The following is a 16,646-nucleotide window of genomic DNA, read 5'->3' as shown; positions in this document are numbered from 1 at the left end:
GTCCCAGACCGCTTCACTCGGTTAAGCTGGAAGGGGAGACGACCACTCCTGCGTCAGAAGCAACGCCCCGGCGAAGAGCCACAGCAAGTCAAACCACTGCCAGGCAGCGTCCAGCTAAGGGTCCATCAGCACAGCTCTGTGAGCTCCGCCAACGTCCCGGCACCTTCATCTCTGTTCACATTACTGGCAGGACACTGTGGTGGCCTAAATGGAATCACTAGAAAGAAAATGTCAATCACGGATGTTGTCCAGAGAGGCTGGCCCACAGAGTAGGCAGGTAAATAAAAGAAAGGTCAGGAACCGACAGCATTTCAGGTAACAGAAAGGCAGCAAGACTTGGTACCAAGAGACACACAACCAAGAAAGGGAGGTTCGAGTTAAAAGCTTAAAGTAAAATAATCTGAAGCTGAACGATGAAGGTAAATTCACTGGGGGAGGGGAGTGAAGGAAGAGAGACCGTATTCCCCCATTCGAACCCTTCGAAATCTTCTCAGTGTAGACAGAAGAAGTAAACCCTTCCCTTGTCGCAAGGCCTAAGTGAGGGGGTCTGTGCTCACTCCGCTGTTGTCTCCACAGTCATTAGCAGACGCTGTGTTCCAGGCACAGGGACTAGCTGCCACTCCCCAATCCTGCGCCAGGCCCACCACCCCTCAAGACCTGTGCAGCAGTTCACTCTTTCTGGAAGGTTCTTTCCTCTGATCTTACATGTTTGGCTCCTTGCCATTTGGCATTCCCACAGAAGCAAAATGCCACTCAGGAAATAGATCTGGCTACAGCCCTGAAATGGTTATTTAGTGTAAAACTTCCAGACAAGGTTCATATACACTGGCATTGTCATGTGAATGATGATGAGGCTGTGACCAGCATTTCTCCATGACAAAACGCCCTACAACTGTTTTCTGATAAAAATCTCGGCCTTGCTCACAGATGCTCACTTTGCTGGGATTTCTTTCTAATGAGGTCCTCCCCCCCCCCCCCCCCCAGCTTCCATAAAATGACGTCACTCCAACTCCTAACTCAGCTATCAAGCATGTTGCTCTACATTTAGGCAGTAACATGAAGTATTATATTCAATGTATATGCAGAACTTGGGTCTTAGATAAGAGCTGGAATAACTACCATTTTGTAAAGCAATTCATATATACAAGGTAAACTGCTACATGTTTTCATTAATTGTTATTTAACCCTCACAGTAACACTCTGTTTAAGCCCCACAAAAATATTTATGAAAGATTTTATGAAGACTATCTTGTAAATTACTACAATACACTCTATCTGCAATGTTCTCTATATCCTTGGATTAAGACAGATAGTCAGAAAGCTGTGTATACAGATTGCACTGTTTAAGATACTTGAGGAATAGAAGTTATTCACTTGGGCTTTGGTTTCATACCACTGGCTTATTTTGAGGGCTGTTATAAGAAATTGCCCTGTGGGATTTGTTTCGCTGCAGTGTATAATGTACATATAGTCTCAGTATCAAGTGAACTCTTTTGACATTGCCATGAATCAGGTCACTGTTCATATTCCCCTCTTTGTGTTGATGGCTGGAGAGCTCTGGAGCCGAGTTGGTGGCTTAGATCTAGGAAGCATGCATTTATTGCTCAAAATACCAATGTCACTATTACCATCATATTTATACTACCCTTATTTTCCCATGGCCAAATTTCCTTGCGTATTTTTAGTTTTATTTTATCCTACTATTCATGTATTTTTATGAGTCTCCACAAATCTATTTTGGAACAAGGCACAGTGCCAACAATTTCAGTGTATCTCTAAGCTCTGTGTGCCAGCACAGACCTCTCATTGTACACGCACGCTAAGTGACAGCAGCTCAGCTCCCCTGAGTCCTTACACTTCTTTACACGATATTTATGCTCTAACATTAAGTAAGGTATGCCCTATTAGAACACAGTCTGCAGGAGGAAGCAGCAGAGCCATTAACCAACAAAATGTCTAACGTTAGGAATGTGGTCACAGAAAAGTCTGTATGTTGTTTACTGAGGTCTAAAGTATGCCTAAGTACAAAACAATGAATAAAATCCAGATTCTTAAGGACACATACAGTTGTTTTATTTGATTGGCAAAGTGTATTATACCACCCAGAATATAACCAACTCTGATGACGACTTCGCAGCTGGTGCACCTGCTTCGTGAAGCACCTCACTCTGTGGGGTCTTAGAATAAGTAACATCTGTGACAGGTGCTATGATGAATGCTCTTTTTCTCCCAGACTTAAGTATATAATCGCAAACATATTTTAGACTATAAATCCCTTATTCACCTAAACACAATCTGACATTTCGGTTTGCCCTACCTATAATTTATGTCTGTATAGTGATTAGGGATGATATGGTTATACACGTAAACACAAAATAATCTTAGCTGAAGATGAAATTATGGTATGGAGATTACGCAATCTAACTGTATTTGAGACTACTTAAGTTCAAGCCTGAGGTAGCTACATTTATGTTCCAGAGAGCTGGAAAAGATTTAATAAAATAGCTTTCACCAGTATTGCTAAGATATAGATAAAAGCTATCAATAAGGTAACTAACAGGTGACATAAAAAAGACGGAATAAAGTATCACAGGGATTTCACAATGAGACTGGAAATTGAATTTACTAGAGGAAAAAATTCCAAAGCATACATGCTCATTGGAAATCCATATACTAAGAAAGAGGCAAGATTTAACAATAAAGATAGGAAAGAGTTATAATTTTCTGTTAAACAAATTTCAAACATTTAAACATTTTCACATAATTATAAAAATACTGTTTGGAAAAGAAAGGAAACAAGGCAAAACTGAGGATTACAGATAATCAAGGTAGAGAAATCAAGAAGGACTAACAGATTTCTATTACTGATTGTCAGGGCTATACAACTACCAAGAATTTCAAAAGTGTTTGCTGATTCTACTCATGTCCATCCTGAAATAACACCTGAGTGAATCATCTTATAATTCTCTAAGTGGTTTTCTCGTGTAGAAGACACTGAATACTATTTAACTTTTTAAATGACTTACTTTCTAGTACATAATAAAATACTGTATATACTCAGTATTTCTACAGTGGTTTAAAGAAAAAAAAATTTTTTAATAAGAATTTAAAACAAGTAAACTGTCTTTGAAATTTTGAGGAAATACCTTTTGGACTTCAGTGACACTGATGGTAAGAGATTCCCTCCCTCCCCCCCCCCCACCCCCCAAAGATCACTAGGATCTAAAGATCCCTTAGATCATCAAGATTATGTAACTTTTAACACAAGCAGAGTAACATTTAGGGAACTTACAACATTTGTTATTTGAAGTAAATACACTGATAAATGTTTAAAACGTATATCTGTAGTAAACTTACATCTCTCAGGAGCTTGGTCGATGTGCTCTGGACACAGAAGGAAGAAGTTCCTGAAGTCCTGGAAGGTACCAGCTCCAGCGGCACAAGGATAATGGTACATCTGGGTGCACTTGTCTTCACAGCATTTGATAGTGGCTCCAAGGTGCTTACAAAATGCACATCGCTGAAAGGGGCAAAGGGGAAAGAAATCTCTTTTAAAAACCTAGCAAAGGAGCATTCAAATGTGGGGCTAGGAAGGTATAGAAAAGTCTGTACATTACTAGTAAAACAACTTAAACCTCCATGATACTAAGTAAAAGATCTGTTAAAAATAATAAAATCTAACACACTAGTTGTGTGCTTGGTATAATACAGATTCATTCTTCCAGTCAAGTTTAGAAAGTGAGATTTCACTTTTTCCACTGATTTTTGTCAAAAACAACTAACCATTTTTTAAATTAGTAGCATGATTGAAAAGGCAGGTGTCTAGTTGTGGGTTATTTTAACACTGAATCCCACCAACAAGCTAACAAAATGAATCCATACTGTTGGCAAAACCTCTTACTATTTTTTTAAAACCTCTTACTATTTTCACCCTATCTAAAAATCAACATGAAATGAACCACTCAGAGAACAAGTTAATGAGGGGCAACCGGCGGGTTAAAGGTACACATACAAATCTACACACTTCACTGTAGCAATTAGTTTCAAATGTCTTAATAAGAACGGAGATGTGAAGAAAAACAAAGTCGTGTGAGTATCTCCTTCCCCTATTTCTACCTGCCTCTACTCTCTTGCTGGTGGTAAAGCAAAGCAAGTGAGCCCCCCAAAAGGACCACAGGGCAAGTGTAAGGCAACTGAAAGCGTAGGAGGTCAGTACGAACTACCTACAACACGGCAACGGTTCAGTCTTCCCTGAGAATGATTGGTAAACTCTCCTTCCTCCCCCTAAGATCATTCTGGGCACCATTTTCTTTATGGGTCTTTGCTGGGTGGCCTGCACCATACAGTGGAAAATCTCTTTCTGCAGACGCCCAGCCATCTATCCCGTATAGGCTTCCGTTTTAGCATTCACGCCACTGCATGAGAATCATTCACTTGTCTTCTCTTTCTCCCGGTCCAGGATCCTTAAGCAGAGGCACCAGACTACGCTACCTCTGCAGCTGTAGCACTGTGAACGCTGCTGGCCACAGAAAAGGTCCTAATCAACAGGTGCTCCTATGCGCATGCGCTAAATGGGACTCCACCGCTAGTAATCTCATTGGTAAGTGTGGTTCACGAACAGCCCAACAAACAACTGAAGCCGAATGGGGCACCGTGGGGTAAAACTGAGCCTCGTGCAACAGAGGAAGTTGGTACCATTACTAGGATGATCTTCACAGGCCGATACACCTAGTCCACACTCTGCTAGTCTATCAGAGAACACCACAGTTTTGCAATTATGATTAATTTAAGCATTTTATATAAGGTGCCATCAAATTCTTCCTTAAAACCATCAGTCCATGGCATTGTGCCAATATAACAAAGTTCAGTGTCTCTTGATGATGAGTCTTCTACATATTCTGAATACAGTCAACAGATGTCTGTAGCTTCTAAGTCACTCATAAACACTACCTATCTTTGTGGCATTTCAGTTGTATGTCATGTCCACAAGTCCACAGACTAATACCCATTTCAGTTCTCTTTTTATACTTAGAGGTGTTACTTCATTGAAAAGAAGAAATAAAGCCTTAATTCTCTTCAGTGATAAAGTGTAACAACCAGCTTTTTCTAAACTTACTTTTATGTCATAACCTTTCAGGGTATTTGTTTAGTATATTAGCAGAACCCAGAGTTAACAACATGTGTAACATCTAAGTAGTCTGAGTATCCTTGTGTCATACTGGAAAGACCAAGAAAATGTGGAAGGAGGAAAGTGCATTTATATGTCCAACTGATCATTAAAAAGTTTTTATATTAACTCATAAACATAACAAAATAATTTCAGCTAAACTGCTAAAATCCGTTATTTTTATAGCATATGACAAGTTGTACAGAGCCTTTTGCACTAAAAATAATTTTGGCAAATAAAATATAATGACTTTTATTTAAGTGCATAATAAGGAAACAAAATAATTTAAATTGATCCTTTTCCCAATGTCTATATCATTTTAGAAACATCAACATGTTCTCTTAATCACATTTGCAATGGAAAATATTACGTGACATTAGCTAAACTACTATGAGAAGCTCTGGAATGTATCCAACATACTAATTTACAATAACATAAAGATAACAGGGAATAAAGGAAGGGAAATAAAATACTAACTGCATTTAAGTGAACGCTTCAAGCCCATCTGTTATAATTACATAGCTAATGAAAGACATTTGGCATTGAAAGAAAATGTATACTTTATATATAAGCTGGAATAGATCTTTCTAAACCAAATAAAAAGCATTTGTGAAATTGTATAAAATATGAAAGAATAAATTTCCACAGGGAACTTCTCTAACATCAGCATTCTTGTACAATTCATATTAGAAGTGTAACAAATTATAAACTAAGTAACAATTACAAAGCTAATTAACATTTTGGGAGAGGGAGGTAAGAATAAATAGTTAAGTGGTTTATCAACCGAACAATTTATTTGAATCAATATTTAAAACTCCTAAATAGCATTTTGTTTTTTCTACATTTCAATCATTAAAAAAGAAAAAGAGGAGAGGGAGAGAAAAAAAGAAAAGTGTTATAGTATCTTTTGACAATTGTCCAAGAACACATCCAAGAAGAAACTCTCAATTAGAGTTCACATTGCCAACTGTTAAGTCTGAGAAGCTTCCAAAACTTTTATTTCACTAGACTGAAATAAGAAAAGCTCTCTCAAAATAAATCTATAATACAAAACAGAACAGAATCAACAAAATTTCAGAGATTAAGGTTAAACATGAGTTATGAAACAGTAACATAAGACTTGAGGATATTCCAAAGCTTGTTCAATTAATTATCAAGTATTTACTCTGTATCAACTATGGCAATGGGGATGAGTGCTCTAAGAAACATCAAATATTATCAAGTTTTCCATATATCAAACTTTTTGACCTTTACCCAATTTTTCTTCTTATAAGTCAGCTGGGGTCCTCCCAGAATGCAGAGTAAAGAATGAAGACAGAAAGGAAGAAAAACAGGTAAAATGACATGGGAAACTGATCCACAAAGTCCAATGTCTCTTTAGCAAGAGTACCAGAAGAAAATAGGATTATAATCAGAGGAATTACTCTAAAAGAAAATTTATAAAAATACCTAGTAATAAGAGCTAACATTTATTAAGCATAATTTCATTTAACAGGTGAGGGAGCTAAGCGAGTCCTTATCTCTGTTCCACTGATGTCTGTATCACTACAAAAGCACCGTCTCTTAATACCTGTCACATTGCCCTCCTAAATAGATAATACCCACTTTGGATTAAAATGTCTCACACTCAGAAATACTGGCAAAATTTTAAGATGATAAAGATAAAGGAAAAATTCGAATAGCCTCACAAAAGAAAAATCAGGTCATCTACAAAGAAAGGAAAATCAGTCGTTACTTCTCACTAGCAATACTGAATGCAAAAACAAAGAAAAGCAGTATCTTCCAAGGTCTATAAAAAAGTAATTTGAAGCTAAAATTTTAATACGTGCTAAGTTAACATTTAAGTCCATGGATAATAAATGTAAACAGGTTAAATTCCCAATTAAAAAACAGCAACTTTCAAAATATGCAAAACATATTTTGTATGTACACATAAATTTTATTTACGTGTACGGGTGTGTGTACATATATTCACACATATGTATACACATGTTTGTATAGGAACATGTGTGTGTGTGTGTGGCACAGTGACATACACAGGAACATGTGTGTGTATGAGGCACAGTGACACAGAAAATTCAAAAACAAAGAGCTGGAGGGAAAAGCACAAATATTATCAAAAAGAAAGCAGCTATAGCAAAGAAACCTGGATCCAAACCAAAGAGCAAAGGGCAAAGATAAAGTTCACATTAAAATAAGTCGTATGTTAAAAATTCCAACAGAATAACAGTCATTAAAGTTTACATACCTAATATGAATTTCCTTGACATATAAAAGCAAAACTGAAATATGTATATGAATAAATTGGACTTTAATATAGCTCTCAGAAACAAAGCTATACACAGATATGAAATAATGATAAAGAATTCAGTAACAATCAAGTTTGATTCTAATTTACACACAGAAACACAGAGCTCCATAATCCCAAACTAGAGAATGTATATTTAAATGTACATAGAATTCTTTTAAATTCATTAAAATGTCTATAAATTCAAAAAATCAAATATTTCCTATGTCGTATTCAAAAAAGCAGGTGTGTCCTAACCCTAATACATTAGTAATTATGAATTCACAACATAAACTCAAAATCTATCCACCAGAAAATTTTAAATCAAAGGAAAAGAACATATTATTTTTGAAATGATTGAATAAGAAACATGTCAAAATCTTTGAGAAGTGGCAAATTTGGTTAAGAAAAAAAATACAGCTTGAAAAATGCAAACTCGAGACCAAAGAATAAAAATAAATGAAGCTAAATTTAAAAACTGGAGCCAGTAAGAATCAACATATAACGCATACGATTAGACATCTCAGGAAGTTAAACCCACCCTAATATCGCGTTTAGGAAGATGTTATTAATGAGATTCAGGTCTCTACCAAAAGAATTAGTGCTTGCTTTAGAAAAATATGCTTAAAAGAGAACTGACTGAAATAAAAATCAATCTATCAAAACATTTTACATATAAATGGGCTTAAAGTAATGACTATCTTAATTAGTGATCTGTTGTTGTTCTGGCCCAGTTAATTATTCTGGTTTGTACACTATCAAACATACATTTCTGATTGAAACATCTGCTAAAAAAGAAAGGAAGGAAAGGAAAGGAGAGGAGAGGAGAGGAGAGGAGAGGAGAGGAGAGGAGAGGAGAGGAGAGGAGAGAAAAGGAAAAGGAAAAGGAAAAGGAAAAGGAAAAGGAAAAGGAAAAGGAAAAGGAAAAGGAAAGGAGGGAGAGAGAGAGAAGGAAAGAAAGAAATTAAATAACATTACAAAATCAAAATTGTACATTACAAAATGGACGTTGCTATGAATGAGATTTTTCTCCTGCCACTATCTTTCCCTTCTGACCCATCTTCCTCACTGCTGTCACAATGGTCTTTTTAAGGGGGTCCCTGATACCTCTGGATCAGTCCAAAACTCCTCAATATGGAGTGTGTTAGGCACACTCGTAAAAAGCCTGCATTCCCCACTCTCACCCCAAGATGTCTCACCCTAATCCAGAGACTGGTAAAGAAAATATGATGAAATATCATGCCAGCGATTATAGTATTTTACATGGCAAACGGATTTTTGCAGATGTGATTAAGGCTGCTAATCAATTGATGCTGAATTAATCAAGGAAGAGATTAGTCTATTCGAATTACACAATTCCTTTAAAAGCAGAGTTTTCTCCAGCTGGTGGCAGAAAGGAAAGTCAGAGAAACTCAAAGCCAGTGAGGATTTGCTACATCACTGCTGTCTTTGAAGACAAAAGGAGCCACATGCGAGGTGGAGGAGTGGCGGCTGTGAGCTGACGGCAACCCCAGGCCAAATGGCCAATAAAGAAATGGTGACCTCAGTCCTGCAACTGCACATAACTGAATTCTACCTGGACCTAAATGAGTTTAGAAGACTATTCTTCCTCAGGGCCTCTGCATAAGCACCCAGAATGGTAGGCATCTTGTAGGACCCTAAGCAAAGAGCACCGTTGAGCCTGCCTAAGCCTCTGACCTACACAAGTATGACCTCATAAACAAGGGCCGTTTCCAGCCATTAAATTTATGGTGATTTGTTATACAGCAATAGCTCACAAGGCCCTGTGGGTTAGGTCTCTGCCAAATCAGTAGCGTATTTTTAAGAAATTTTTTATAGAACACTTACATTACACAATGGCTTTACTCAAAACTATGAAACCAGAGTAAATATTTTAAACCCGAACCTAGTAATGAAGCTGCAAAACCTAAGATAGACTCTCCTGAGATGAGCATTTCCAAGCCAAGCATTCTGAGTACACAAACATGCCCTCCATCAGTTGGGTCAAGGAAACAGTAAATTCTCTAGTTGATAGCAACATACATAAATCAGAAGCCCTAAACAAATACCCACGATAGCTATAATCTCCAACAGAACCATAAACAAAAACATGAATAACTTTGAGTACATAAAACTTTTAAACTTTTATATGGTGAAAACCATACTTATCTCAGAAAAAAAAAATCAAGTGACCGAAAAAAATTTTTTTAAATAACCTGCAATTTGAATTACAAATGTCTGGTATCCCGGATATATAGAAGTAAAGCTTATAAGTTACAAAAATGAATACAAGCTAAAAATAGACAATGACATGTTACAGAATCACATAATTTAGGGAAGACACAAAGCTGGCCAATGAAACATAACCAGGCCAAGCACTTTATAAGAAATACTTTATTCAAGCCACCATTTTAGGTGGATACCATTATATCGTTTTACAAATGAAGCTCAGTGATGTCAAATTCCTTGCCCACCCTTACAAAGCCAGGAAGTGAAAGAGGAATTGAATCTGAGGAATTCCTAATTAGTTCGATATGGATAATTAATGCAAATTCCATTAAGTGACTGCAGGAACACACTGAATATTTTGTCTCGCTTACATCCTCACTCTCACTTAGGTTATAAGGAAAGAAGGTAGTCACTTTGGGATTTGAATTCCATAAAATATTAATCCTCGCTGACTACCAAAAGAAATACACTGGAATGTACATAAAACACAATTCATAATACTCTCAAATTAAAAAGCCCCAATGCCCAACAGTAAAATGCATAAACTCAGTACTCCGACAACAGAATACTCCTATCCCGCAATGAGAATAAAATGAATGACAATTACAACAATTTGGTTAGTTGCTGGTTTTACATAATGATATGTAAAAAAAGAAAACAGTACTTATTGTATGAGTCCAGTTTTATAAAATGTAAAAACAGGCAAGACTAATTTATAACGTCATTAGTGATATTAATACTTGCCTTTGGGAAGTGGAAAGCAGTGACCAAAAGGAGGCATGAATGGAATTTCTGGGGTGTTACTACTAGTTTCTCGAACTGAGCTCAGTTTACGGGAATTGATCTTAGGGGTGTTTTTAGAAATGTATGCCTATAATAAGTACATTTTGCTGTGTATGTATCATACTTCAGTAAAAAGATTTTGAGAAAATTAAAAGAACTTTAGGCAAAGACTAAATTGTCAAGGGAAAATATTTGCCCTTTTATTTCTCACATGAAATTCTATATACTAGTACCCCACCTGATGGTATGGATAGTTGGATTAAAGTTTATTCTTCTCCACTACCCCGTAGTATATTAAGGTATCGGCTAAGAGAATCCTATGGATGAATGATGCACTGTAAATCTAATTCTAACATATTTGTCCTTAGCATGCCCCCTCCAAAAACAACAACAACAACAACAACAAACAGGAAAAGGGGGAAGGAAAAGGATGCCTATATCTACCACATAAACCGTCTATTATTTGGTTATTACTAAGATCCCAAAGTGAGCAGTACATTATCAATCATGCTATAACAATAAGACTGATTGGAAATTAGGATATGTGAAACATTTTAATTTCAACGTAAGTTTAACATGATTATTAGAGTTAGTAAGATAGCACGGTATATTCTAGAAGAGTTAAAAACTTCAAAAAGAATTTAAAAGCTTTTACGAGTATAAGTAAACACAAACATAGTATGATTAATGTTAACTGGATGCATTTAAATCATGTCCTTTAGGAACATACGAACAGATATATTTGCATGCTCTTTGGTTCAAAGCTTTGATGTTGATTAGTAGATTTAGCCCACATTTAAAACTACCCAATAGAATGAGGGTATCCAAACAGACGTTATATTTATAAAAGTTAAATATATCCACACACAAAGTGAATACAGGTGAACCAGATTCTGGATGAACGAAACTCTTGTACCTGACTTTGGAAACCAAACTGTTTTCCACCTGTCTCACGGAGAAGTGACAGAGGAGACTTTCACTACTGCCCACTGACAACATGCTACTCCCCAAGGATGCACATTGGCAAACATTATTATCACAGAAGTAGCATCAGTAAGAATATTGACATAAACTAAAATGCTTGTAGCAGCTGAATGATGTCTCAACAGTATTTACATCATCACAGCAAATAGGGTCAAAAGATGATGGCAAAAAGCAATGAAAATATTAAATCTCATTACTGATCTACTAGCTTTACATGTTTATTTGAATTTCTTTTATATTACTTATTTATTTATTTTTAGTAATCTCTACACCGAATGTGGGGCTCACACTGGGGCTCAAACCCACAACCCCAAGATCAAGAGTCACCCGTTGCTTCGACTGAGCCAGCCAGGCACCCCCTTTGGATTTCTTTTAAATTGATACACAAAATAAACAATAATTTTCCTTTTTCTTCCAGTAATTTTTTCAGTTAGAGAAAAAATTAACTAAATTTGAAAGAAGATACAATTATAGACTAGATAATGGAATAAACATTTTTTAGGGGTGCCTGGGTAGCTCAGTTGAACGAGTATCTGACTTCGCCTCAGATTATGATCTCACAGTTTGTGGGTTTGAGCCCTGCATCAGGCTTTGCGCTGGAGGTGCAGAGCCTGCTTGGGATTCTCTCTCTCTTCCCCTCTTGTACACTCTCCCACTTGTACACTCATGCTCTCTCTCAAAATAAATAAGCTTAAAAAAATGTTTTAAGATACGTTATAAAAACCTACTGAATTAAACTGAAACATATCAATATGAATGCGTGATTTTGAAAAATATCTTTCCTATGTGCAGTTTATTTTTGACCAGGAATCAAGATAATTCAGAGGAATGACAGTCTTTTAGAATATGTCGCCAGGACAACTGAATACCCACATGGAAAACAAAGAACCTTGCACCTTATATCACACACGTAATTTAAGTATAAGATGAATGAATAACCTTAAGGTACCTTTGGAATATGAAATAATATTTTTATATAAAGCATACCAGGCATAATCCATGAAAGAAAACATTTACAAACTGACAAATGACAAACTTCATCAAAATTAAACCCTCTGCTCTTGAGAAAACAAGTCGCAAATGAGGCAAAAATATTCACAAAATACATCTCTAACAAATGATTTCTATGAAGAATATACAAAGAACTCTTTTAACTCAACAATCAATTGGAAAAAGGGATGCATGCAAAAGATTTGAGCAGACACTTCCCAGAAGATATAAAATGGCAAGTAAGTACATAAGGATGTTCAATTTCAAGCAAAACTAAAAGGCAACCGACAGAATGGGAGAAGGTATTTGCAAAGGACATATCAGATAAAGGGTTAGTGCCCAGAATCTATAAAGAACTTATCGAACTCAACACCCAAAAAACAAATAACCCAGTGAAGAAATGGGCAAAGGACATGAATAGACACTTCTCCAAAAGACATCCAGATAGCCACCTGACACATGAAAAAAATGCTCAATATCACTCATCATCAGGGAAATACAAATCAAAACCACAATGAGATACCACCTCACACTTGTCAGAATGGCTAACATTAACAACTCAGGCAACAACAGATGTTGGCGAGGATGCGGAGAAAGATGATCTCTTTGGCACTGCTGGTGGGAATGCAAACTGGTGCAGCCACTCTGGAAAACAGTATGGAGGTTCCTCAAGAAATTAAAAATAGAACTACCCTACGACCCAGCAATTGCACTACTAGGTATTTATCCAAGGGATACAGGTATGCTGTTTCGAAGGGACATATGCGCCCCAATGTTTATAGCAGCACTATCGACAATAGCCAAAGTATGGAAAGAGCCCAAATGTCAATCGATGGATGAACAAATAAAGAAGATGTGGTGTGTATACACACACACACACACACACACACACACACAACAGAGTATTACTCAGCAATCAAAAGGAATGAAATCTTGCCATTTGCAAATACAAGGATGGAACTAGAGGGTATTATGCTAAGCAAAATGAGTCAGAGAAAGGTAAATATCATATGACTTCACTCATATGAGGACTTTAAGACACAGAACAGATGAACCTAAGGGAAGGGAAGCAAAAATAATATAAAAACAGGGAGGGGACAAAACATAAGAGACTCTTAAATATGGAGGACAAACAGAGGGTTACTGGACGGGTTGTGGGAAGCGGGATGGGATAAATGGGTAAGGGGCATTAAGGAATCTACTCCTGAAGTCATTGTTGCACTTGGATGTAAATTAAAAAAATAAAATTAAATAATAAAAAATAATAATAAATGAAAACACTAAAAAAAAAAAAAAAAAAAAAAGATGTTCAATTTCACTTCTCATCAGGAAATACAAAAATCAAGCCCACAATGAAATATTATTAAACACCAACCAGAATGGCTGAAAGTTAGAAAACACTGACAATAACCAGTCCCAGAAAAATGGAGAGCAAATGAAATTCTCTCACATCTTACTGGTAGTATTAGAAAAGTAGGCAAATACTTTTGAAGAAACTGTCAAACTATCTTCCAAAGTTAAACATACTTTCCAAGAAATCAGCAATTTCAGTTCTAATTATTTCCACAAGAAACCAAAAAGATACATCATATTGCATAAATGTTCATAGCAGCTTTATAAATAATAGCCACACTGAGTAAGAAATCTTTCAGCTGGTGAATGGATGAATCTCAAAACCACTGTGTTAAGGACAAAAGCCAGACAGGAAATATTCCATACTATATGATTCCCTTCATATATTAATCTGGGAAAGGCAAAACTAAGGAAGAGGAGCAAATCAGTCAGTGCTGGAGCTAGAATGATAGGAGGGACCGAACACAAAGGGTCATAAGAGAACATTTTGGGATGAAGGAAATAGTCTGTATCTTGATTCTGATGATAGTTACATATATGACTGTATATACCTCTCAAAACATATTCAACTTGTCGTATGTAAAATATACCTTAAAAGAATGACTCTCACACAGAAAAAGAACCTCCAAATTTATTTGGTAATGAATCACAGACAGACTAGTATCAGAGTTAACTTTCTTAAAAATAAAACTTGTAAAATCTCAATTAAGTATACTGGCAGTCACTTATGAACAACTAAAAGCAAGATGGAATGGAAGGACATTTGATGCCTGGATGAAACGCATCACTGGCTAAGATTTGTGTTTAAACATATTTTTAGCTAAGGGTATTTCCCCACGAGCACAGAAAGGGGGAGAGTGGGACCAGACCTCAAACAGAAAGCTGCAGTCTTACTGAGGCGAGAAGACAGAGGACGTCCTCAATGCTAGAGAGAATGGAAACGGAGGGAAACCCTTGAAAGGAGGGAGCACCCAGATCAGAATAAACTCCTACACTTTTCTTGTACCCCTAAAATGTACCTTCACAGAGAGACTCTGAGCAGCTCAGGGAAAGCACCACCTGAACTGCAAAAAGAACTCAGCAGAGATTTCTGACGCCAAAGGCTGACATGATCTAGTCTGAAGTGTGAGTGCAGCCATAATAAAAGTCTCCCAGAACACACCTTGCCATTGAACAGAACGAGATACGAGAATCCAGTATTGGTAAGCCATCACCTAAAATGTGCAGCCTACAATAAAATTCCTGCACATGTGAAAAGCCAAAAACAAGAAAATGGGACCCATGATGAAGAAAAAAAGAATACTCAAACAGAAAATGCCAAGATGCAGAAAGACCTTAAAGCGGCTACTGGAAGCATGCTCAATAACATACAGAAAAGGCCGGTCACAGCCAGGAGCAGCGTAATCAAAGAGACGTGAGAATTATAAAGTGAAAACCCAATGGAAATTCTACAACTATGAATTAAGGTAAAAATGTCAATGGATGGGTTTAACAAGAGATTGGATATTACAGAAAAAATGGTCAGTGACCTTGAAATTAAATGAATCATTTATCCATTCCGAGGAAGCTAAACTTATCGAAAAAGAAATTAACAGAACCTCCGTAACCAGTGGGACGACACCACTGGTAATAACATGCACGTAATTGAAGTTGCATGTAATTGAAGAGGAGACAGAAAATGGGACAGAAAAATAAGAAATAAAGGTCAAACTTTTTATAAACTTGGTGAAAAAAAATCAACTTACAGTTTTAAGAAGTTCAGTAAACCCCAAGCAGGAAGAATACAAAGAAAATCACACCTAGGCACATCCTAGTCAGACTGCTGAAAACCAAAGATAAAAAGAAAATCCTGAAAGCACCGAGAGAATAATCAGAACATTATATACATGGGAGTAACGCTACTAACGACACCTCATTTCTCATTAGAAACAACAGAAGACAGGAAATAATGCAAGAACCTCTAGTAAATGCTCCAAGGAGAACACATCGACCCAGAACTATGTATTCAGAGGGAAAACGTCTTCAAAACTGAATGCAGGCTTCCACCTCCAGACAAAATGAGGAGATTCACCTACATTTCACACACAGTACAGCCACAGACCTTGAACACAACACAGAAGACAAACACAAGAAGACGTTAAAAGGTAGAGAGACAGAGCACCCGGGTGGCTCAGTCTGTTGAACATCTATCTGACTCTTGATTTTAGCTCAGGTCATGATCCCAGGGTCGTGGGATCGAGCCCTGAATGGGGCTCTGTGCTGAGCACTGAGCCTGCTTATGATTCTTTCTCTCTTCTCCTGCCCACCCCCACCCCTTAAATTAAGGAAAAAAAAAAAAAAAAAAAAGGGTACCCAGAAGGTGGCAGGCCACCTAGGGCCTCAGGCACCGAAGAATGAAAAAGTATAACTTCCCTAGGTTTACTTTCTGATTCGTATACAGAAGAGGAGGTGCTAAAGAAGCCAAGAACCAGAAACACTAACAGATACACAACAGAAAGAACCAAGAAATACCTGCTGTCTCTACCCAAAAGAGTGGGAAAGCAGCAGTCTAGCAAGACAGAAGACTGTTAGATGATGACCAACCTCTTTGAGCCAAAAGGAACCCAAATCCTACATCCATCAGCAAAAGCCAACGAGAACCCAGACACCCCCTCCCCGCATCAGACAGGGCAGTATCAGAGAAGGCTGGATTGAGAACCAGGACATTCATACCCACTGGACAGGAACAAGGCCTCCTCCTTCCATCGTATGAGCGGAGAGAAGGCAGGGAACCTGGAGCTGAACACCCACACAGTGAAAACGAGGTGTCCCTAACCCTATCCCTTCCCACTGGGGTGGTGGCAGGGGACACCC

The 16,646-nt window shown here is 37.2% G+C and overlaps 1 protein-coding gene across 6 annotated transcripts in view; it reads right to left on the bottom strand.

Annotated features, from left to right (window-relative positions):
* KMT2C (lysine methyltransferase 2C) overlaps positions 1–16,646 on the bottom strand; it is a 288,984-nt gene that overhangs the window by 125,813 nt on the left and 146,525 nt on the right. For all 6 annotated transcript variants that reach the window (XM_086685695.1, XM_086685705.1, XM_086685722.1 and 3 more), the window contains one exon: positions 3,358–3,520. In XM_086685695.1, coding sequence (XP_086541821.1) covers positions 3,358–3,520 — 163 coding nt within the window. The remainder of the gene's footprint in view (positions 1–3,357; positions 3,521–16,646) is intronic.

Source organism: Puma concolor, chromosome A2 (assembly GCF_028749965.1).
Source record: "Puma concolor isolate L17-30 chromosome A2, mPumCon1.1.hap2, whole genome shotgun sequence".
NCBI classification, from domain to species: domain Eukaryota; kingdom Metazoa; phylum Chordata; class Mammalia; order Carnivora; family Felidae; genus Puma; species Puma concolor.
This window is presented reverse-complemented; position numbering and strand designations above follow the sequence as displayed.